Raw genomic sequence first — 23,447 nt, 5'->3', positions numbered from 1 at the left:
TACACCGTGATGAGGCAAATACCAAACGCGACCGTCGTTTCTCTCAAGCTGACCATCAGGAACTGGCTCTGCGTAACCTTTGCTCAAAAGATTGTCCATAAAGTTCACGTAGTCCGATCTGAATTTATGGTTTTTGACCAACTTATTTTTCAGGCTTTTGAGTCTCTGTGTGCCTTGCACGTTGTTGTTTGGAAATTTGACGTTGCGATCACGAAAAAAAGAGCTTTACAGTAGTGACCGTTCTCAAAATGTACAGATGCCTCTACCTGTCTAAGGAAATATTCATCTTCTACAGAGTTTTCATGTTTGTCGTCGATAACACGCTCCGGGAAATCATGGTTGAATGATTTTCTAACAAGTTCATTTAACATGATATCGCTTTCTACTTCTGGCCGATTCACATCCAGTTGTGATGCATCATCTCGTATGATATTCCACACGATCCAACCCAAGCGCGTTCTTGTGGCGTGAGGCGAGCCACTCGGACCGATAAGCACCTCAAATGGGATGTAAGCGTCTGGGACGTTATTTCCCAACATAATTCCAATGCTCGCCTCAATGTTCGGTATCGATATGTCAGACAGAAGAGACCACTTCGATATTTCTTCATTTTTCGGTATATGGTGCCGCGAGACAGGCATCTCCTCTTTAGTGTACACCTTTGGCAGAGTGATTACGTTTTCCATGTCTAAGTCACAAACTTGAAGTCCATTCAAGGCGTAAGTGCTCATTTTGTAGTGATTACCCATCGTGTTCAGAGTAACTTGAGTTTTTTTACCACCCAGTTGTTTCATTACGTGCTCCGTACAGAACGATACGCTGCTTCCGGAGTCAAAGGATGCATAGAATTCTACGGTATGAGGTCGATTCTTAAGTTTAACTTTAACGGGGATAATCGCCATAGCACATGAAACGTCTGCGGCCCCTACTCGACCTTCTTCGGCAGAATAATTCATATTTACGACGCCTTTCAAAGTTTCGTCGCTTTGAGATTCCGGTTCCAATTTCACTTTCGATTTGTCATGCAAAATCGTAGGATATTGTCTGTTGCATGTCGCGATAAGTGTCCTTTCTTCAAACATCCAAAACATAGGCCTTTCTCACGTAAGTGTTTATATTTGTCTTCAAGGCCAAGTGCCTTGATACCAGAACAGTCACCGACTGAATGTGAGCTAGAATCACAGTACGTACACTTGAGTTCTTGACTAGGTCCAGTACATTTGGGCGTTGCTTCAACGTCAGCTGCGTTAGAGACTGCTGTACTTCTCAATGGTTGGGAATTAGAAGTGCGTTTCGTTTGAACTTTGCTTTTTTTGAGCCGTTAACAGCTGCGGTTCTGTACGTGGGATCGTTCGCCTTCTTTGCTTCTGTTTTTACGAATGTAACAAAGTCTTTAAATCTCACGCTACCTTTCATCTCTTTGGTACGGAAAACAATATTGCGCCACTTGTCATGCATGTGGAAAGGTGATTTACACATAAGTCGTTTAATGTTCTCGGCGTATCCCAGATCATTCCCAGAATTCATGCTTTCCGCTGCGTTGTCGCATTCAACAAGAAATAATGCGAACTCGTCCAGCGATTTGGAGTCACCAGCACGTATCGTAGGCCAATCAAGAGCTCGTTTAATGAACGCAGTCGCTGTGACCTCATTGTCGCCATATTTCTCCTCTAACTGTCTCATAGCTGCGTTATAAGCGCGATCTCCACTCAGATGTCCGAATCATGAAACCACTTTGTATGCTTCCCCAGAAGTTAATTGTTCTAAATAATTCATCCGCTCATCATCATGATCAGTGTTCGCGATAATATTTGCCTGAAACTGTCTAAGGAACCTCCTATATTCGAGTGGATCACCGGTGAACTTTTTAATTTCTGGCATCGTTTTCCTCAGATGTTGAACAACAGAGTTTATAGCATCTTTTGTTGAATTAACAAGCGTTGCGTTATCTGTAATAGGTGTTTCAACGTGAATAGTATCATTCCGTTCGGTAGTAGGTGCGACTGGTCCGACAGAGTTCGAAAAGAGAGCGCGGTTAGGATTTGTTGTGTTTTGTCCGAACGAAGGCGCACTGGTTCTAATTGAGCTTGACAAGAATGGTACGTCATAATTAGTCGTGTTCTGTCCGAGCAAAGGCGCACTGGTTCTAATAGGGCTCGACAAGAATGGTACGCTAGGATTTGTCGTGTTCTGTTCGGACGAAGGCGCACTGGTTCTAATAGAGTTGAACAAGAATGGTCTATTATCACTCGCGACATAACGTTCGGGGGTAGGAACGCTGGGTTTGGCGTAGTAAGTTTGGGGAACAAATGTCTGTGCCCTACATTCACTAGTGTCGGTTTTTTCTAAGTCACTGAGCATTTTACTCTTTGAATTTGCTACAGCTAAATCTGTATTTAATTAAAGTTCTTTCTCCTGAAGTTTTAAGGACAGCTTGGCTATTTCTATCTCACGTTTTTTCTGCAATGCCAGCATTCTGGCTGATGAGTCTTTTTGCTGATATTTTGCTCGATGATGTTGACCTGCTACTACCAGTACGAGAACCTTCATCATCCTCATTATTCTGTTCATGCTGACTTTTGCTGACAGATACTTTAACGAAATACTCCTCCGTCTTAGCTTTGAAGTCTCGGAGAAACTCATCGCGGGCAATAAACGATCCGGTATAGAGGTCCCTTTGGTCACTATCTGTCTCTCTTTGTAAATTATGTTCATGCATTTGGAGAAAGAGTTCATAGTTTTGCATACATGACGTGTACTTTTTGATGATTACTTTTACTGAAACATTGTCCGAAACTATTTCACTAATATAATCAGAAAGTCTCTTTAAAACTTGATAATGGTTGTTTAATTGATCAAGACTATAGTCTCTCCTGTTTGTGTAAAAGTTCTGACACGTTGATCATGACGTTCAAGAGACGACCTTTCATCATTTATTTGGGCATCGGACGTTTCGGACATCATATTTTTTTTGTTCTTGGCCGTCAGTTCGCCTTTTGTCTGCATCGACCTAGGAGAGGTCTTTTTAACAGTACCGTCTACATTTTGACTCATATTGTTCATTTCGGTTATGTTGACCACCCAACACTTTGAAACAGTTCAAATTCACGTTTATTTAATCAGTATCATCAAATATATGCATTTCTTACCGAATACCAATGTCTCCTATCTTGATTTGTTGAGTTACGCAGTAGTTGTTAACGATAGTGGTGATAGAAATCACTGTGCTGATGTCCAAAATTATCCCGTCAGATTTTCCAGCGCAATTTTCAAGGCGTGTAAAAAATAGGAGACGTCTGCCGGATAATATATCCGGAAAAAATATTAATCGCCCAAAATCGGCATTTACATCAACTTTCAGACTGGTGGTCGATTCGCCAGGTCTTAGTGAAAATATTGTAAATAAGACACATATATTAGTAAGTAAAAATGGATCTTTCACACAATGGTGTCAGTTAAATAAGATGAGTTCCTAAATCGGGTTTTAGAAGGAGAAAACTTTGGACACCAATTTGATAAATTATACTAAATAAATACAATGCAGACTTAAGACCTCAATTTTGAACCATGTGAAAACAGGTTGTCTCCCGAACAAAATATATAATGTATGCATAGCTTAAAGTTATTCAGTCCAAGTTGCAGTAGTAATATGATTAAGCATAACAAAAATTAATCAAAATAGGTGGATTCTATTGCATTCGACATATCGCCACAATAAAATTTACAAAAAATGTGTTTTTGAGCTTATTCTTTTATATTTTAATTTTATTCTTTTGAACGATATTACCGATCTTTTTCTTAAATTTATAAATAAAAATTATTGTTACAGATGGACATTACGAAGCAATCGACATGGGAAGGAGCAACCCACAGGAAATCTACGAAAGCACGGCACCCAAGATTTAGAACGACTGATATGTACAAGAGGAAAAGAGGGCAACTAAACCGCATGTTTCGGATATGACCCACAGTTTATCGTAATAATAACTATATTATATATATGAGCATGCTTCATATAAATATATTCATTACTTTGTACAAATCAGGTACAAGTAATTCATTAATTTCTTAGATAGATAAATGTGTATATTATAAGCTTAGTATATGTAACGGAATAACCAACCAGGTATATAGCGATATCAATGACATAATGCAATTGTTATTCATAGGCCAATTGAAGCAAAAAACAATTTGTTTATATAGTTAAGCCTAAACCCTTAAAAGAAGATGATTTTACATGCCATGTACAATGTATTAAAGACTGATTGAACTTGTTTGCAAGGATTTCCCATATCTATCAACATTTAAAGCTAGAACATGGGAACATGTTATGTCTGTATATACCTATCGGTATGACTTATGTTTTATTAACTTCAAAATACTATTTCTCCACCATATACTTTGTATTATTTTACTATACCCGACCCTATGCAAACCACATAGACTAAACCACAATGCCTCATTTTGAAGCACTATCTTCCGCAACAAAACAATATTTATGACCTTATTACTCAACTCGTATCCCCACATTCCATCCTATTTAACTTTTACAAAACACTTGTATCATACCTATATGAACGTACGTATACACGAATGGTTGTAATGGGTCCACTAACAATTCGAGAAGAATCCCATGTATTAAAATATAAACTTTTCTTTTACATCGATTACGAAACAAGTTATACAACTTATGCAAATCACTTTCGATGGCCCGGATGTAAGCGCGTAAGGGGTCTTAGTGTGGGAGGAAACCGGAGTGCCCGGAGAAAACCCTCGTGATCGGGCAGGTGACCCCTAACCTTTTCACGTCCGTGCCGGGGATCGATCCCGGCCGGCTAGGTGAAAGGCGAGCGGCTTAACCACTACACCACCCGATCACCCTTGAAGAATCCCATGTATTCCTTGTTTGGTTTATATTATGTACTGTTGTACAGTAATATTTATATGATCTAAAAATGATATTTTATTTTTATTTCATACAGTTTGGTATATTTGGTCTTTATTCTCTATCTGATTTAATCTGATTGTCTTTGCGATAAATACATTTCAAAGGATATGACGTAGTTTTTACGTGCTCATCGCTTTTCAGCGACACAATATCAAGATATTGCTGATTCATTAACATTCAATCTTATTCCTTATTCAATGTTATGAAATGAATATGTCAAATGAATTTAAATGCAAGATGAAAAAGAACACTTCAATCAACAAGTTCTTATAAAATGTCGAAAACCAATTTTATTAAGCATATTGAAGAGCAAAAATGTTGAATTATAATAAAGTATATATAATGATATTTAACTGATGTATAGTTGTTTCATTTTTCGATATTTCATTATGTAACCAGTATAACATGACAACTGTTAAGACATATTTTGACACTCCTTCGTTGTGTCCCCATACACAGCATGCAATAGTTCCAATACCACCTTTTAAAATAGTCACCAAAGCAAACATTTTAGAATTCATTGGCCGAATAAAGATGTTTTCTGCTCATATAGCCAGCTGAATCGCCATCCAGGCAAATGCTAGCATTCCTGGTAACGTCGTTAAATAGGAAGGTCACATGCCCAGTGCCATTGGCGGTTTACATAAAAAGTGGTTCAAATTTAAGATATTCGACGTGGTGCAAAATTCAGACCATAATTTGAATTTTGATAATCGCCAGTTAGTAAAACAAGGTGTAGTATTAAGCGAACTCGTTCACATGACGTATCAACAAAATGTGTACAAAAGTATATTGGAAATAAGAAAGATAACCCCATGATCAATCTAACAACGAACTGTTATGTCTTGGAACTCATTCTGCTGTATGCTGATTTTAACATCATGTCAATATTTGGCAAAAATACTAGAAGAAAAAATTGTCAAGGCGCGATGACTGCTCAACTTCTGTCCATCCGACGCTTTCTATATTTGTTCACGATTTGTTATCAATGATAGACCTTCATTGAGATCCATATGGTGTAATACCACCGTCGTTGACTTTAAGATATTATCTTATAACCATTTTTCATATGGATAAGCAGCATTCAAACAGTCAAAAATTGTTGACATTGTACGTGTTGCTGTGTGACCTAGCAAACTATGCAGACTATCTGTCTAAGTGGTGAAATCACAATATGTCGATATCCTGTTCTGTTATTGCACAACATTCCGCCTACAATGAGTCACGTAATTTTCAACCTGGAATTTGAACATGATGCATTGCGATTTAATGTTGGTTATCATGCATGTAATTGAAGCAATGTTTTATCGTGATGTTCTTAACGGTCTATATAAAATTAGTTCTCCGACGTTCGTACCCTGTATTGCATGTAGCTACAAATGACAGTGCACTGTGCAGCTAGTGTCAACTTGTCTATAAAAGTGGTAGTTTAAGCTCCTGCTAAGTGTTCAGCATACAGGGAGTAAGACGACTGGTTCGTCCGTAGTCAGTATTTTGTGACCAGATGGGATGTATTGCTAGGTGTTTTCGGTGGCATACCACAGTCTCCCTAAACACGAACCTTGCCCTTCACACACGCTACACACAATATATATTAGAGAGAGAGAGAGAAACAATTTGGTATGGTTGTCTAGAAATAACTAAAATATCTAGCGTCGTTAAATGTTATGATTTTTATCATCACAGCAGTCAATAAAATCAAATTGATTTGTTTCAAAACAATAAGGATCCAGACATTGTTACATGTTTATTATTGTTCTCTATTTGATAAAGACGCCTGATCTCGTATACAGTGCATACAGTCTAAATATTTATAATGAACTAACTTTATTTCATTTCCAATTCTTATCATCATTACAAACTCCTTCTGGTTTCCACCAACGTTCTACATCCTCATACCACATAACCGGAAGTGACGTCTCATGTAAAAGTGTACAGACCCTGCACCAATTTAAAGCGTTCATTATTTTATCTCCTGTCTGTTTCCATTTAAAATATTCATTATATAGGTCATCGTTTTTGTCCAAAAGGTTTAGGTATTGTCCTAATTCTTCAGGAGACTGGAAATCCTCCACATGGATGTAGGAGTGTTTGGGTAGAACCTGAGCGTAGTCCTCTCTTCTGGCTCCCAACACTATTGGTATTAACTCGGCACTGCAACAAGACAGATGTAGCACAATTAATCATTTGCATATTGTTAAATCAAACCGAAATCATGTAAAGAAGCTTGCTATTTTTATTTCTTTAAACAGTTATAAGGTTTAATGTAATCCAAACATACAGTATGTGCCTTGTTCATATTCTTGTTAGATAATAGGAGACTTTTATTTCCCTATATGAATCTGCCACACAGAAATACAGTAAGTCGTGAACCCTAATTAGGTATCATATACAGAAACTTTAATAATAAAAATATGGTAGTATTTGTTTGTGTTAACAAAACATTGTTTCCAAATTGAATACTGATAAGTCATTACTACAGATATGGCAATACACGTAATGTGTTAACTATTCCTTCAACAACTGCCTTTGTGAATCTTATTTGCTTATTTATGAAAAAGATGTAAGCAAACCACACCGATCGTTCATCATTTATTTGAATTACAAAACTATTTTTATCAGTAGTACTGCAAGTTTCGAAAGATTCACCATTGGATACGCTATTATAAGTACTACATAAGAGACTATGTAGTGTAATAATATACAAAACAGTCATGACTTTGTGCATAACAATTTAAGCATAAACGACCTAAAAACCTCCTCTAGATAAGTACACATTACGGCGATGTCACTAGATGTGTCTAACTATTGGATAAGATTCTAACTCCGAAAGGTAACCACGATGTTTTAGGATAGGTTGGTGGTTTTAATGGATCTTATACCCTGTAGACTAGATCTGACTTGGGTTCAGCAGTATGATGTATTATAGTAGATCGTATGTTATATTAAGCAGAGAGTCTGTCACATATGTATGCGTTTATGACAATAGGTTGAACTATTTTACTCTGCAATTTCCCACCATACCTAAGTCAAAATGATTATTCGAATTTATAATATAACAACGTTAGTATGAATGCTGACCCGGTTTCACTATTTTCCACTATGCTTGCGGTATTGACAATGCTATCACTCAAAATGATAATTCGAGTTTAAGATATATCTATTTTGTAGAGGTTTAATGTCTGTTTTAGTAAGAATGTTGGGTGTGCAGTCTTGCGTGAAGGGGGTGTCTTTAATGTATATACTACACCCTTCAATGCCGCTTCGCGTGTACGTGGCTTTGCGACAACGTAAAACACAGTGCGTGATATTAACAAAATCGTGCAAAAGTTTTCTATGTAATGCGATCTGAATACTATTCTTATGGATATTTTAACATTTATTCAAACATTTCTCTCTTACTACCAGCGATTAAGCCATCGTAGGAAACCCAAGCGTCATAGCTCTATCGTTTTGTAACTAACGGCACAGCGGTGAATCGTATGTTTTCGACGATATGTTTTATCTAATAAATATCTTTTTATTTTCACAAACTCATTTGATGTTATGTTAAGTTTGACAATTTTGAGAAAAACACCTGATAATTTCTTTCGTTTTTGTCATGTAACTCCGTGTATAATGTAGGTACACACATATACATGCATGTCGTGTTATATGTATTTATATATGTACATTGTATTCACCTTAATGACTTTGTCATATCGTAGCTATGACCTACATTCGTTATATTTACGTCATGAGTTAACTTTGAATATTCTGGCTATGAATTTTGAGGATCACTCAACATTTAAAGTATCACTCAATAATTCATCTGATTGCACCATATGATTGGTGAGTGTATTTATTTGGTTTATGTTGACGGTACATGTAGTCTGTATTTAATCAATATATTTAGACAATTCCACCAACTGAGCGAACGTGAGAATTAGCTGTGAATGTGAACTCTGCAGGAGATCGTCTCAAAAGTAAATCGCTTGATATAAAGTTTTATATATGTGTGCTATCAGAATATAAACACACATTTACACCGGTACTTAGTTTACATTATTACTACCATTGAAAAGATAATTCTAATTCAAGAAAACAAAATATATTAGAAATAATTAATTGCGTCCCGAAAAAAAATCCTTGGCACTATGTGTTTAATAAGGAATAAATTTAAGTGCTTATAGAGCATGAAAAAAGCAAAATAAATTATTTCTATAATCATATAATTTTGTGTCAATTAGACATATATATACATGATTTAACACCGATTATTGTTCAAATGATGGGTATCGTTTATGCTCTGTTGGCGATGGAGCATCTTTAATTAAATGAATGGGTTTTCTGTTTTATATTCATTTTTATTGTGAATAATATAAAAAAATATATTTCATCTCGACAAGACGTGCGTCGAACTAGCGACCCACGTGTCACGTGTCTGACCGACTGAGCTAACAAATAATGTTTTGAGACGACCCTCGTCAAAGTTCACATACACAGATTATTCTCACAATCGCTCAGTTGGTGGAAATGTCTAATATTAGTGCATGTTGAATAGCATAAATCACAATGAAAAACTCAATATGAAAATAGATATGAAAACTTACTCATATGCATTCTTCACTTTCTCCGTAATATAGTCATGACATTTGTGATTCTCGAATGACAGGTAAAATTTATAATCTCTTCTAGTCATTTCCACGCACTCTCGATGTTTCGACGCTGGACAGGATAATGTACCACACTGTCCATAAATGTCCACTTGAATGTGTTTACCTAATTCTCTGGCATAATCCATACGACCACTCTTAACAAGGAAACAGTTAGAAACCATCCAAGCTACCTTCTTTGTCCGACCTTCCGCGTAATTTCGACCAGGATTAGGAACACTCGGAGGTACCCAACATTCTCGTCCAATTTTGAAATAAGGATCATAAATGATTGAATCGACACGAAACGTATTTGTCCAATTGAAGTAATTTTTATACTTTTCCATTGACCAGGATCTATCAGGGCTTTCGTTAATGTTTATTATTGCAATTTGCTTAGATGAGGATTTGTTAAATGGAGGCGAGCTTGGTAAATGTCCAGAATTTGAAAACACTACGGCATCAGCAGTTGCTTCGGCTGCCCTATCGTGAGTCAAACTGCAGCGGTTAACCTTGCAATGTTTGAAGAATTCCAAGCCCGTTGAGACGTTTTTCCATTGTTCTAAATACCAAATATAAACTACTTTTATGCTCGAATTATCTGTATAACCTTTAGGCACATGCTCTAATTGTTCATAAACTCGATCAGATGGAGTATTTGAGTGAAGAAAATTATCCGGAAGGAGCCGTAGGATCCGCTTCTTTTCTTCTGTGGTTATGTTTACTTCCGGTCGAAAATACATGATAGGTTGATTTTGATTTGTCATACTGTCAAAATTTGTAGAAAAATCTGTTTTAGTCCTTGGATTGATGTAGTCCAGACAAAAACTTGTTTCGTTCAGATCCTTTGAACGAAAAACATTTGTAAATTTGAAATCAAGTTGAGTTTGCATGAATCGAAATTTCTTGTAAAAATCGGGTTTAGCTGTCGTAGGTGATAAGAGCAACTGCGGCATAAGATTAATGATGCATGTTAGGAGAACTACCACTGCTACAGCTAAGATAAAAAAATGTTGTCGCCATTTAGTGTTTCGAAACCCGAACAATCTTCTAAGAAAGCCCATGGCACACACTCGATGAACACTGAATGTTGTGAACTATAGCTTTAAATACTAACTAGATATGAAAGTACATACCTATAAGTTAACTATACTTGATGTAATATCCCGATTACGCTGTAAAGTCCATAGAGAAACCAGCGAGAATATCTGTGGTGTCATTCAAGATGTCTAACACGCTAAAAAAGTACAGGTAATAACGTTACACTTGACTTCCCAGCTGGTATTAACGCCACGATCATCTTCGCACTAAAACACCCGTATACACTTAAAAGCTTTATACAGGTAAAACTTTTTTACACGTACCCCTTAACAAGGAAGGTAGCTTCAATAACTACACACACATACACACACACAGACATTCTCACCCACAAACAAACTTCCTCAGCGAGCAGGATTTAACTACAGCATTAGGGATTGATTTCGTTAAACATCTAAATGACAAACGCCAATTTGAAAAGACAAATAAAAATTGTGTATAAATTGAGGTCGATAAAATAGAAAAACGTGTTCAACTAAGCTTAAAATGTACACATATATTTTATCGTTAATGATTATGCAAAAAGAGTTCCCATTTACTTCTAATTTAAAAAACTATCTCTATATAGATACCCTGCTCTCCATAATATTTATATTGCGTGCTGGACGACAAATGTGTAGTCTTAATACGAGGTATAGAATATCGAGTAAATGGATATTATTTCATAATACATGTACCATGATACTAGATTTTGACATCGGAATTCAGGGCTACTAATAAAAGGTGGACTGTTTGTATTTACATAAATTTAAAGAAAGCACGGATAACCCTTTAGTGACAAATCGAGGCAATTGTTAACATCAAATTACACTTTATTGAAGTTAGTTAATATATTTTGATACACATGCTAGGAGAGACCATTGACTATTTCTACAAAAGCAGTAGATTTGAAGGCCGCTTTTAAGGTTAAAACGTATCTGCATGTTCACCGAACATATATACTGGCCGAGTCTGCCCCCTATTTACATGTGTATGGGGTGTTAAAGTGTATCAGGGAATCGATTTGCCCTCTCTTGAATGTATACCCCGGTTGGATTTAAATTCTTCCTATTCAGTGATATAAAGACAACATATTGAAGGTATATGCCTGATTTTTTCGTAACATACCGTCGTATTTAGACAGACTATACAATTCGTTTTATAGTTTTTCCACTACTTTTCCTACTTGATTGTTCGATGTTGTGCTATTAAGTGGTATTTGATTACTTGTTTAAGGCTAGAACTTTGCATCTTTGGTTCGTGTTTTTTCCGCTAGGGTTCATTCTAAATTTTAACCGGATTACAAAAATAAGTTAAAAAGTTATTTACATAACTATAGGTTACTAATTATAAAAAATACTTAGTTGTGGTGTTTACTAACGCCGGGGAATATCAGTGTATATTCGTGGACCTAGCAGTAAAAATGGAGTGTGTTACAAATTACACACATGTTAATTTCTCTCTTTTCTTCTTCTTTAATATAGAAATGAACAATTGAATTCCATGTGTATTAGAAGTAGATTTCGTGACATTTCTCATTATACTATTAAGTTCATATAGCGTGTGTTAGTTACGTGCTGTATTTAGAAAGTGGGGGAAATGCCACAGTTCATACATTAAAACCACCGATCAACTGTCTAACGAGAGCACTAGAAAAAATCCCCACGTAATTTTAGAACTCGATAAGATTTGGATGGCTAGTGGTATATAGTGTGTAGGGTTACTACAAGCATTCGGTCAATAAGTCACTCTCACTGTAAATACTTTTTTCATTTAAGCATTGATGTCACTATTTTTTAATTTTATCGGGGTATGAAAAAAAATTTGTTTGCAAACTGTGTGAATCCGCGTAGTGGATTCTCACAAAAGTTTGCAAACATTTTTTTTCATAACCCGATAAAATAAAAAAAATAGTGACATCAATACTTATAATTAATCTTATACTCTTTTTGAGAAAATGAAGTATGTTTAAATGTAAAATTATAGTGGTTTTTCAAGGGATTCTTTTTTCCGAATCAATACGAAACGTCAATGTCTCTATTGTGACGTCACTATAACGTCGGGGTTTCGCGCCATTCTCGGATTTTTTTTCATAATGGTATGCAAAAAAAATATTGGCCAATCAGAAAGCCAGATTTGGTATGAAAACAAAGAAAAATTAATTATTATCCATTATAAACTTCTTTTGTATTCAACAGGTGCAAGTTAATTGAAAGTTGAAGTTTGTTTATCAAATGTCTTTCCATCGAGGTTTATCTTATGACAGCAACGTATTCTCTAACATCATTCCATAATGCCATTGTTTTGTAATACAATATGTAAATGAATATAACATATTAATTGAGACAATTTCACGTCGAAAAACTTATTTTTTATCTGTTGCCTCACAATGATAGTGTTCATATGTCCAGAACAAAGTGATAGAATTGTTTCTAACATTTTGACATGACACTTTATGTTATATTCTTTCCAACATGCCTTTTTATTATATGCTAATATATAAACTTTACTGGTGAAAACGACGTTCCCGAAGTTAACGAAATATCCATACAATCACAATGTAAAGAATTGAATAAAATATTTTTTATGTGAAACAGACATAACGGAATTACAAAAAATGTATGTATTTACTTATTTTAACATCAACATTGTGACAACGTATTTCAAACTGCAGTTCTGCAGCTTTCTGATATTATATAGATTGACGATGACCCACTTTTGCTTTCTCTTATTGTTTCCTCATTACACGAGAGTGAGAGTGAAGTGCTTAAGTCAAAGCTTCGACTTTTCTCCCACTCAGAAATGCGTCTGAGAGGAAGACAAATTGTACCACCAAGAGCTAAAGTAATTCCAGCAAAGTAAAACGCCATGTTGTAATTCCCACTGATGTCCGATAAAGCTCCTGAAATAATAAAAATCAACGTTTAAGTTATACGAATTGGGTTTTTTCAATTTCTTTTGGTCAAAATTTCCTACATATCTAATGACCGAATACATAACATATTTAAATGAGACTAATTAATGTACCACGTGATACCCCATAACGTTAATTTGGGACTAGTATCTCATGTGATGATGGAATGTAATTTTCCAATATTCCCGCTGAAATGACGTTAGCGCGGAATATCATCTTTTACATTTAGCTTCATTCCATCACCTATATAAACCACAGTCCAGCGCAAACGTTATCAGGTATCGCATGGTACGTGCAATTATCCCATCAAAAGTGGTATGTAATACTATATATTAGATATTACCTGCTATTGGCGATCCAAAGTAGGTCGATAGCCCCATGCTCAGACTCGCCAATCCAAAAGAACTGTTAAGTCTGTGTACGCCGAGCAGTTCCGTCATCAGGATGCTTCTCAGACAAATAAAAGTGGCTGGAAAATATATTAATATAAAAACACATTCCTCCAACCACATATTACAATTAACTTTGCTTATATCAATAAACAAACAAAGCTAAGAAAAACTAATTACAATTATCTGCAAATATCTTGGAATATATAAAGATATTTGTTACTTCGTTACATAGTCAGTGAATCTTTCATGTTTATAGTTTCGATGACTAGTACGATGTAATACGCTGCATATCACCTTCATCGGATAATTGGTCACAAGAAGTACACAAAAATGTTAATAGTGTACGAGTTGTCTTATGAGTAAATCAATCGAAATCTTTCTAGTTATACACATCCATTTCATTTGGTGAAACCACAAAAAGTTTAACAATTATAAGATAATGATGTTAATGTTTCCCAATAAAACGTTCAGCTTCAAGCTTTAAAGTGCAGAAACAAGAATATTTATTAGTGACGTTTAAACGAACATGAATCATATGGTATTAGACATCACCAGCCTGTAATAGTTCATGTTAAATAGTTTTGTATCATTCTCGTAATATTTAAAAAGTAAATACACACATTATAAAACAAAAAGGATTGCTGCCCATGAAAATGCATTTATTTGTTAAGATTCTAACACACATTTTGTTTATTCAACAGTTACAGATAGGTTATATTATTTTCGATATTCTTACCGATAACCGCCCCAAAAAGGACAGAGTAGATGATAAGATTTGCTGACGTTGTATAAAGTGGAACACAGCACGTGGCTCCACCACCGATGATAAGGAGAATGCTGTTTATAATCAAACTATTGGCCCATGGTTTGTCCGTGATATAGCCAATCACAACTCGTGAAACGGTGTTAGACACGCCCATAATTAATATAAAACGGGCTCCCTCACTGGCTGAGAGATTGACGTCACTAGCATGGGCAGGCAAGAAATTTGTTGGAATGAAAAGCCCTGAAAAGAAACAAGGTTGAACCCCAACAGACATCTACATTATATATTTCTTTTATGACAAACGATATGTGAATTGTATCTGGTAGGACGTTTAACAGTTGGATATCAATAGCCACTGGTTTTTTACCAAAGGTTTCTACAGTAGTATCGAATATATATTTTTATGTCTTGAAATGCATTTAGTTTATATTTGATAACAATTTGATATACATTGAAATATCAATGATTGTTTTCTTGTAAAATAAAATTGATTAAAATATACTTACCAAACATAACAAGGAAACAGGATGCTCCGTACAAGAGCATTGTTGGACTTTTGAGAAGAGCAAAATCAAACATGTCATGACAGGACAAGCATAATCTACGGCGGCTTAAATTTGAATTCTTTGAAGTGATCTTATGGGATGAAGAATTAATTTTGTTATTTCCCCTCGTCTGGCTTTGATATTTGAGAGGCCTGAAGGTGGTGGAGACAACTACACCATTGAGAAATATAGCTGAAATAATCCATAACGTTCCTCGCCAACTGTACTCTTCTAGAAGGAATTCGCTGAGAGGAGCGAATACAAAGCCTCCTACGCCAGCCCCGCAAACGGCGATCCCTGTAGCTAATGCTCGCTTCCTCTCAAAATAGACACCAATGATCACTATTGATGGCAAATACAGCATACCGAAGCCGATTCCTTGAAATCAAATTATGAAGTTAAATAATTAATGTAATGGCTTTCATGATAGAGAGTATGCTACACGAGTACATGTAACTATGTTTACAAGAAATATTAAACAAATTCAATAATGTGCTATTAATCAAATGTTTAGAATGTATAAAAATTCTCAAACAGATTGAAGATTTTATTTATCGTATAAATGTATTAGGTGGATACTAGCAAACCTTTCCATCTCACTTTTTATGTTTGACAACATTTACTATTCCTTTTTTCCAATAAATAAACAAGGCTGAAAATTAATTATTATTTAATTTTTAATCTAACAGTTTTTAATTGCCAATAAATATCGTTTTTGAATTTCAAATGAGATATTTAAGTTGTCTTTACTATCTGAAATCAGCTACACTTTGCCAATACCTCCAACAATACTGTAGAAGAATATCATCATCTCCAGATTTGATGAAAATGAAGACAGAAATATCCCAACACTCAGGATGACTGACCCCGCCGAGGACACCAACCGGCTTCCATATTTGTTCACCAATATGCTGACAACAGGACCTTAAACAAAATACCCCACATTGGAATAATCACAATAATTCACGATTAGTGCAAGGTTTTGTATTTTCATTTTGATATATGTCATTTTATAGATGAAGTAAATACCAATTAAGACGTTTGTGTTAATCAGAAATAATCTAATATGTCTTATGCTGTCAACAGGTTTCCCTTGAAAATTACATATCATGCATACTATGAGTGTCATGGCTTTTTACTATGGTCTGAGAAAATATCAATTGACAACGCGTTGAATTTATTGAATAATACAAGATGGCTGATGCAGGTGTAATATTTCATTTATCATATTTGTGTTCTGCAGGTGTATATTCTTATTTTAATAATTTGTGTCAAATAGAAGCCTTTAAAAACAGTTTGGACTAAAATAACAAATAAAAATGTCTGCATAAACATCAGTTCGCGCAGTATCCTAATGCAACATGCGACTTAATTGACCTTTTTCATGCAGTATCATACATGTATATCAAGTTATTGTAGATAATGCTAACATTTAAACAGCTACGTTTTAACTTACCGAGACTGAAAAATGTGCCCCATAGCAAAGAATGCAGAAGCTGAGTCTTCCCTTTGCTCTCTCCAAAATAAGTGAGGAATTCCGGAAAGAAAATCCCGAAGGTAAAACTTAATCCGTCGACAAATAAACTGATCACAAAGGATGAAAATGTGACCATCCAGCCCCATCCACCGTCAGGTGCGTGTGTACTATGGGCGGAGTGCACGTGGGTATAAGTTTTCTCGCCTGAAGACAGCTTTCTCATCTTACCTTATGGACAAAGCAAATGTATCATATTGACATTAGTGAAATAAATAGCATATAAATAACAATTACTGGAACCATAACAGATATCTACAAAACACCAACCACAATCATATCCTTCTGTTCACTGTTCAGTGATACATATAACCCCTATGTACTAATTTTCATCCTCTGTAGCAACATATCCAAATTTTGACCAATCAGAGGCCTCCTTTTTACCATAGTAGCGGATCCTATATTCCTAGAAACCTTCTTGGCGGGAATAAGAAAATTAATAACAAGTAATACTTGTAATGAGTTAACATTACATAAGCCCCTCAAACACCCCTGAAGTCGTACTATTACATTCGCTATCCCTTAAAACCACTATGCACCAATTTTCCTTGATAACAGGGTATATCTAAATTCGACCACTTGACAACCTCTATTTCGTTACAATGGTGAACAACAACAACAATAACATATAAGAATAAGAATAATACGTGATGGTTGTAATGAGTTACAATTACAAAAGTCATCCAAACGCCCTTCCTTTGTACCAATGCATTCGGCATCCCATAAAACTTTTTTACCAGTTTCACCGCAATTAGACAATATCTAAATTTTGACCAATCGGAATTCAAACTCCCAAAGTTAAATTTGAATTGGGCCTTTGTTTCAGTCCATTTGGTGTTATACCGTCCTGGTAGTATATATAATAACAAGGGCGTTATTTTAAATTCTTCTAGAGCGATAAACACCATATGAACTGAAACAAAGGTCCTTATTTTTATATAAGATATGTCTTTTCTTTTGCAAATGTCAAAACCATTGTCGTCTAAATGTGCATGTTATTTACAAGAAAAGCGTTGACCATAACACGCCACCCTAAAGAACGCAACATTTGCGTTTACAGAGGCATATTGACTCGGTGTTTCTAAGAATGGAAACAGTAAGTTGATCTGTATATTGAACGTCATTAGCGACTGAAAATAATTGACAATCGGAGAGTATCAAATATACATTGCATATCAATTATGGACATTGGTTGAGGTCTTTATAGTGTTATATCGATCGAGGTTATTATTCTGAATTCTAAAAGGGCGATATAACACCATATGAACCGAAACAAAGGTCCTTATTTTCTATATTAGATATGTCATTTGTCAAAAACTAAACCTTATCTGCATATTAATTACAAGAAAAGCATTGGTCAAAGAACACCACCCTGAAGAATGCAACGCTTGGGTAATTAATTTCGCAAAAGAATATTGACTCGTGCGATCGATGTTTCTGAAAATTGAAACACCGAGTCAATATGCTATATATTGAACCTTACGTGACCATGTATTAGGCAATGAAAATAGAGGAAAATCAGAGCGTATTTTTTCAAAGATAAATTTTCAAAGATGGTTTCACAAACACATATTTTCATATCACTCCAGTACCAGGTACACATAATTAATAAGTAATATAAATTAAAATATGTCAATATATAATCGAGGTGAGTGACTCGATTGGCCAGATAAAACGACCAAATTTCGGAGAAACCATGTTTATGAAATAACCGTTGAAGTAATGCGGCGTGGTTGCCATAAGTATCAATTGATTTATCTTTAATTTAATTTAATTTTATTGTTTATATTATTTGATTTCATCTTTATTTGATTTGATTTCATCTTTATTTGAAGTATAACCTTAATAATGGAAAAGTATAACCATACAATGGAAAAGTACAACCATATAATGGAAAAGTATAACCATACAATGGAAAAGAACAACCATATAATGGAAAAGTATAACCATATAATGGAAAAGTATCACCATACAATGGAAAAGTATAACCATACAATGAAAAAGTATAACCATATAAAGGAAAAGTATCATCATATCATGGAAAAGTATAACCATAAATGAAAAAGTATAACCATACAATGGAAAAGTATAACCATATAATGGAAAAGTATAACCATATAAAGTATCTATGGAATAAAATAATGATGTTTGGGAATAATGTAAAGTAGAATCATACAATGGTAAAATCAAATCAAATAAAGATGAAATCAAATAATATAACGATAAATGAAAATAATACAATGATAACACCAAATAAAACAATGGTAGATGTAAATCATATAAATATGTCACCAAATCAAATAATGGTGAAATCGATTGATATAATGATACAAGAAAATATTACTATGACAAATGAAAATAAAACAATAATAAAAACAAATCATATATTGATCATATCAAATCAAATATAGATAAAATGATACCATATATTGATAAGATCAAATCATATAATGATAAAACCATATTATATTACGAAAACACAAATTCATATAGTATATTTGAATTATACGAGAGAGCTATGGCGTTCCATACAGTTCGCCATGTTTAACACTTTGCTGAGAGTTATAAACTAAATGTTTTACCTTCGCTAGCCAATCAGTGTGGCGTCATAATTCTCAGACTTTGGTTTATCCTTTTCATTTTTTTACATTAATTTAATATATAGAAATAAATACGAATAATGATTAGTTTATTTATGTCGTCCACATCAGGCAGTCTACCAATTGCTAACCGCATACAATGAGCCGTATTTTATAAATGTCCACACGTCTCTAAATTACGATCCCTTAAATATACTGATATCGCAATTAATTCACATTGAGATTTGAATCAACATAATTGAGTATAACCTTGATGATCAAGTAAAAATCTAGGAAACATTTTTATTTCGTCCACATCAGGCAGGCGACAAACCTGCTATCTCGGATACATTAAGCCTAGTATTTTCATAAATGTCCACATCTCTCTTAATTACGATCCCTTCGATTCAATGATGCTAATATTGCGATCAATTCACATTGAGAATTAGGTAATATAATACCCCAATACGTACCTTTGGAATCAATGTTATTTAGTATAACCTTGATGATCAGGTAGAAATCTAGGAAAGGTTATTCATCGTTTTCTTCGCAATGATGATTAACTATTCTACGCAATACGGTAAGTTTACTTTTAACCCATTTGAAATACAATATCTAAAACGCGCTAAAATTGTTCACGGATCGTCAAACACAAACTTGTCACATGAAGTTGTTTACCGGACCAATGATTATGCAGATAAATTTATAAACTACAATATTATATTTCGATGTTCCCGCATTCTTTGTCCTCAAATTATCTATTTGGAGAAAGAATACGAAAAATATGCATTTTTCCTCAATGCATAAATTTATCAACGTTGTGTTCATACAATTTTACCGAGCAATTCGATGTATATGTACTAGTATTTAACCATATACAATTATTACTGATTGATAAACTAAAAGAGACTTACCTGGAAGTTGAAGTTTCATTGGAATCTTACTCCATCACTGTCGGGAACGCAGGAATCGCATGAGGTAGCGCTAGCTACCTGGACCTCAATAATTAACATAAAATTATCGAAGAATAATCACATGTTTATGGAAGAGAGCAACCAACTAAATGATTTTACATAGACCACAGTGTTAAACTAGTCTAGGTTCTCATATAACACTAGATAGAAAAAAAGTTTGGGTCCTTCTGCTCAAACTCCAACCACGGTAGCTTTATTGAAATCAGGCGCATTATGCACTAAAAAAATCCGGAAATTCTAATGTTTTTACCTATTCATTATCAAAATTGATATTTTGAACCTAAATCTCAATATGAATTTCCAAATTGATATCACGGTTATCTAGGAATAATTACCTGTCAGAAAACATTTTTACTTTTGAAATTCATAATTAGCCAGCCAATCAGTGGCCGGGTTAAAATTCTATCCTGGGCTCAATCTTGTATACACAGGGGCCCTTTCGAAGGTCTTTTTTTATTTAGTTGGTTGATCCCTATGGAAGTGGAAAAAACCAAGTGCCAATCTGAAAACGAAATTCTCTTTATCTAACATTTAGTCATTCAGTGTGGGCATGCAATTTCTCCGTTTCCCGACAATGATGAAGTATAATTTTGAATCAAACTTCACCTTTCAGGTAAGTCTTGTTTAATTTATCAATTTTAATTCATCAGATGTCAAGGGCACTGTGAAATCACTCGAGAGTTGCGCCAGAAAAAAAAACATAACAACAAATCTCAAAACAAAAATTACGATGTCACTAATAATGATTACAGCCCCCGCGATTGCGAGACAATACTATCCGATCAAGGGGCCGCGGTGGCCAAGTAGTTAAGATGTCTCGACATATCACCACAAGCCCTCCACCTCTCGGTCACGAGTTCGAATCACATGTTGGGAAGTTGTCAGGTACTGACAGATGGTGGAAGGCTTTTCTCCGGGTTCTTTGGTTTTTCTCCACAAACAAATCTGACACGTCCTTACATGACCCTGGCGCTGTTAATATGACGTTTAACTAATAAAACCCAAACTATCCTTTCTGTTATAAAACAGTAGGAAAGTTTTTACAAATCACCATATTGCGTTTACATGTGATATTGAAACATCCTGTGCCTCTGCAACTGAAGCAAATGTCTACCTGGCGCTGTGGGGTTTGTCTATATTGATACCACTTGGTTACATAACGGATTTAATCCATCTTTACATAGTGCTCGTATATCTGTTCACTGGATTATAAACGCCTCTCGTGTCTTCACATCCCATTTGAGGGTGTATCTCTGTTCACTGGATTATAAACACCTCTCGTGTCTTCACATCCCATTTGAGGGTGTATCTCTGTTCACTGGATTATAAACACCTCTCGTGTCTTCACATCCAATTTGAGGGTGTATCTCTGTTCACTGGATTATAAACACCTCTTGTGTCTTCACATCCAATTTGAGGGTGTATCTCTGTTCACTGGATTATAAACGCCTCTCGTGTCTTCACATCCCATTTGAGGGTGTATCTCTGTTTACTAGATTATAAACACCTCTCGTGTCTTCACATCCCATTTGAGGGTGTATCTCTGTTCACTGGATTATAAACACCTCTAGTGTCTTCCCATCCCATTTGAGAATGTATCTCTGTTCACTAGATTACAAACACCTCTTGTGTCTTCACATCCCATTTGAGGGTGTATCTCTATTTACTGGACTATAAACACCTCTCGTGAGTCGCTTAACCAATGTGGGTTGACCCAAAGCTCCATTAGGGCCATCTTGCCAGTGTCAATCGCCAAATACCGCCACTCTTCAAACAGATGTGTTAAAACATTAGGACTGTGTGCAAATTAGATTAAAATGGATCCAAATTCCGATGAGTGCAGAACCTCTCCCACCGTTTGAGATAGCACTGGTACTGTTTTTATTTTGTAGGCCTGTAGGATGCCATCATGGTGTCAGCAGTTTCCCTGTGAAAGTCTTTACTCTCGATGTATTTCTGGACAATGATAATCTATAAGATCCTGTTTTTTCCCAGATTTGATGAATCTTGTCTGAATGAAGTGGCAATTGGAGAAAACGTTTGTTCCATTTTACAAACAGTGGTTTCTCTATAACCATGGCCATTGCTGTCCACGCTTTTGCCTGCATTATCCGGTACTCAATTATTCAAGCACCGTTTGTATAAAATTAGCCTCGAGTATAATCGGTCACTACAAAATGAGAAGTGTAAATTCCATCCATAGTACTTTGATGGCTTATTCTTGAAATGGTAAAACCATGGTTGCGTGATTTGTCTTTTTGTGTGTAAATACACGTCGAAATAAAATGCGTGAGTGAATAAGAATGTCACGCTTATAAAATGTCCCCGTGTTTTGGATCTTATTCTTGTGATAAAGTTTGAATTATTCGCATATAACAAATGCATACAGTCAACAGTAACCATCAAATCATTTCCCGATCTTATACGTAAGACACGGCAGTATAAACCCAAAGCATGTCAGTGTTGTGTTACAGAACAACAACACCCCAATACATAGCTCCATATTCCATAGCCCCACCCGTCATATCAAAGTGTAGGATGTTGTTATACCATAGTGTGTTTACAACAGATATCGGGTTTACGTTCCCAAGTTGTCCAGACTGATATAGTTTTTCAATGTCTGCATCATACAAGGATCCGCCGTATTTGGTTTGGAACGTTTATCCTGACCTTTCGAGTCGTATTGGTTAGCGATTATACCCTATCCCCACTTCCATGAAATTTCTATTATTACCACAAAACTGGACAAACACAGTAGTTATGCAATTAATTTGCAAGTATGGAAAGGTCGTCGTCATTATACCCCACCGTGAAATTTCATGTTATCTGAAGTTTTAACCAAAGTTGTTGTTTTTTTCATTTCAATCAATGAATTTCACATCATCGAATTTTGTTGCATTTTCCGTCTCTCGATATTGTTACAAACAAATGCAGAAGGCAGTTTGTAAACAGATGCAACTGATAGTTCGAGTTGTCTCCCCTATACCAAAAATTACTCCGCCAGCGTGGCTGTATTGGACGGGTACAGTCACTACTCGTTTAAATAGGTAAAGGTCCTTAGTAGTGCCCTACATTTAAACTACA

At 35.3% G+C, this 23,447-nt stretch overlaps 3 protein-coding genes across 4 annotated transcripts in view; 1 reads left to right on the top strand and 2 right to left on the bottom strand.

Annotated features, from left to right (window-relative positions):
* Positions 1-6,299, top strand: part of LOC138325442 (uncharacterized) — a 47,384-nt gene extending 41,085 nt beyond the window's left edge. For both annotated transcript variants that reach the window (XM_069271120.1, XM_069271118.1), the window contains one exon: positions 3,830-6,299. In XM_069271120.1, coding sequence (XP_069127221.1) covers positions 3,830-3,906 — 77 coding nt within the window. In that variant the 3' untranslated portion in view covers positions 3,907-6,299. The remainder of the gene's footprint in view (positions 1-3,829) is intronic.
* A 383-nt stretch (positions 6,300-6,682) lies between these two features.
* LOC138325444 (glycoprotein 3-alpha-L-fucosyltransferase A-like) lies at positions 6,683-11,127 on the bottom strand. The gene is made up of 2 exons (XM_069271122.1): positions 9,541-11,127; positions 6,683-7,102 (listed from the first exon to the last, which is right to left on the bottom strand). Exons 1-2 carry the CDS (start codon positions 10,644-10,646, stop codon positions 6,781-6,783), a joined length of 1,428 nt encoding a protein of 475 aa, XP_069127223.1. The 5' UTR covers positions 10,647-11,127; the 3' UTR covers positions 6,683-6,780.
* Positions 11,128-13,224: 2,097 nt separating this feature from the next.
* On the bottom strand, positions 13,225-19,963 carry LOC138325443 (monocarboxylate transporter 13-like). The gene is made up of 7 exons (XM_069271121.1): positions 19,863-19,963; positions 16,733-16,981; positions 16,057-16,200; positions 15,238-15,654; positions 14,702-14,971; positions 13,917-14,042; positions 13,225-13,561 (listed from the first exon to the last, which is right to left on the bottom strand). The coding sequence occupies exons 2-7, from the start codon at positions 16,974-16,976 to the stop codon at positions 13,323-13,325; spliced, it is 1,440 nt and encodes a 479-aa protein (XP_069127222.1). The 5' UTR covers positions 16,977-16,981; positions 19,863-19,963; the 3' UTR covers positions 13,225-13,322.
* Between the last annotated feature and the right edge of the window lie 3,484 nt (positions 19,964-23,447).

This window comes from Argopecten irradians, chromosome 6 (genome assembly GCF_041381155.1).
Source record: "Argopecten irradians isolate NY chromosome 6, Ai_NY, whole genome shotgun sequence".
NCBI classification, from domain to species: Eukaryota; Metazoa; Mollusca; class Bivalvia; order Pectinida; family Pectinidae; genus Argopecten; species Argopecten irradians.
The sequence above is the reverse complement of the archived record's forward strand: the minus strand, read 5'-3'. Positions and strand labels throughout refer to the sequence as shown.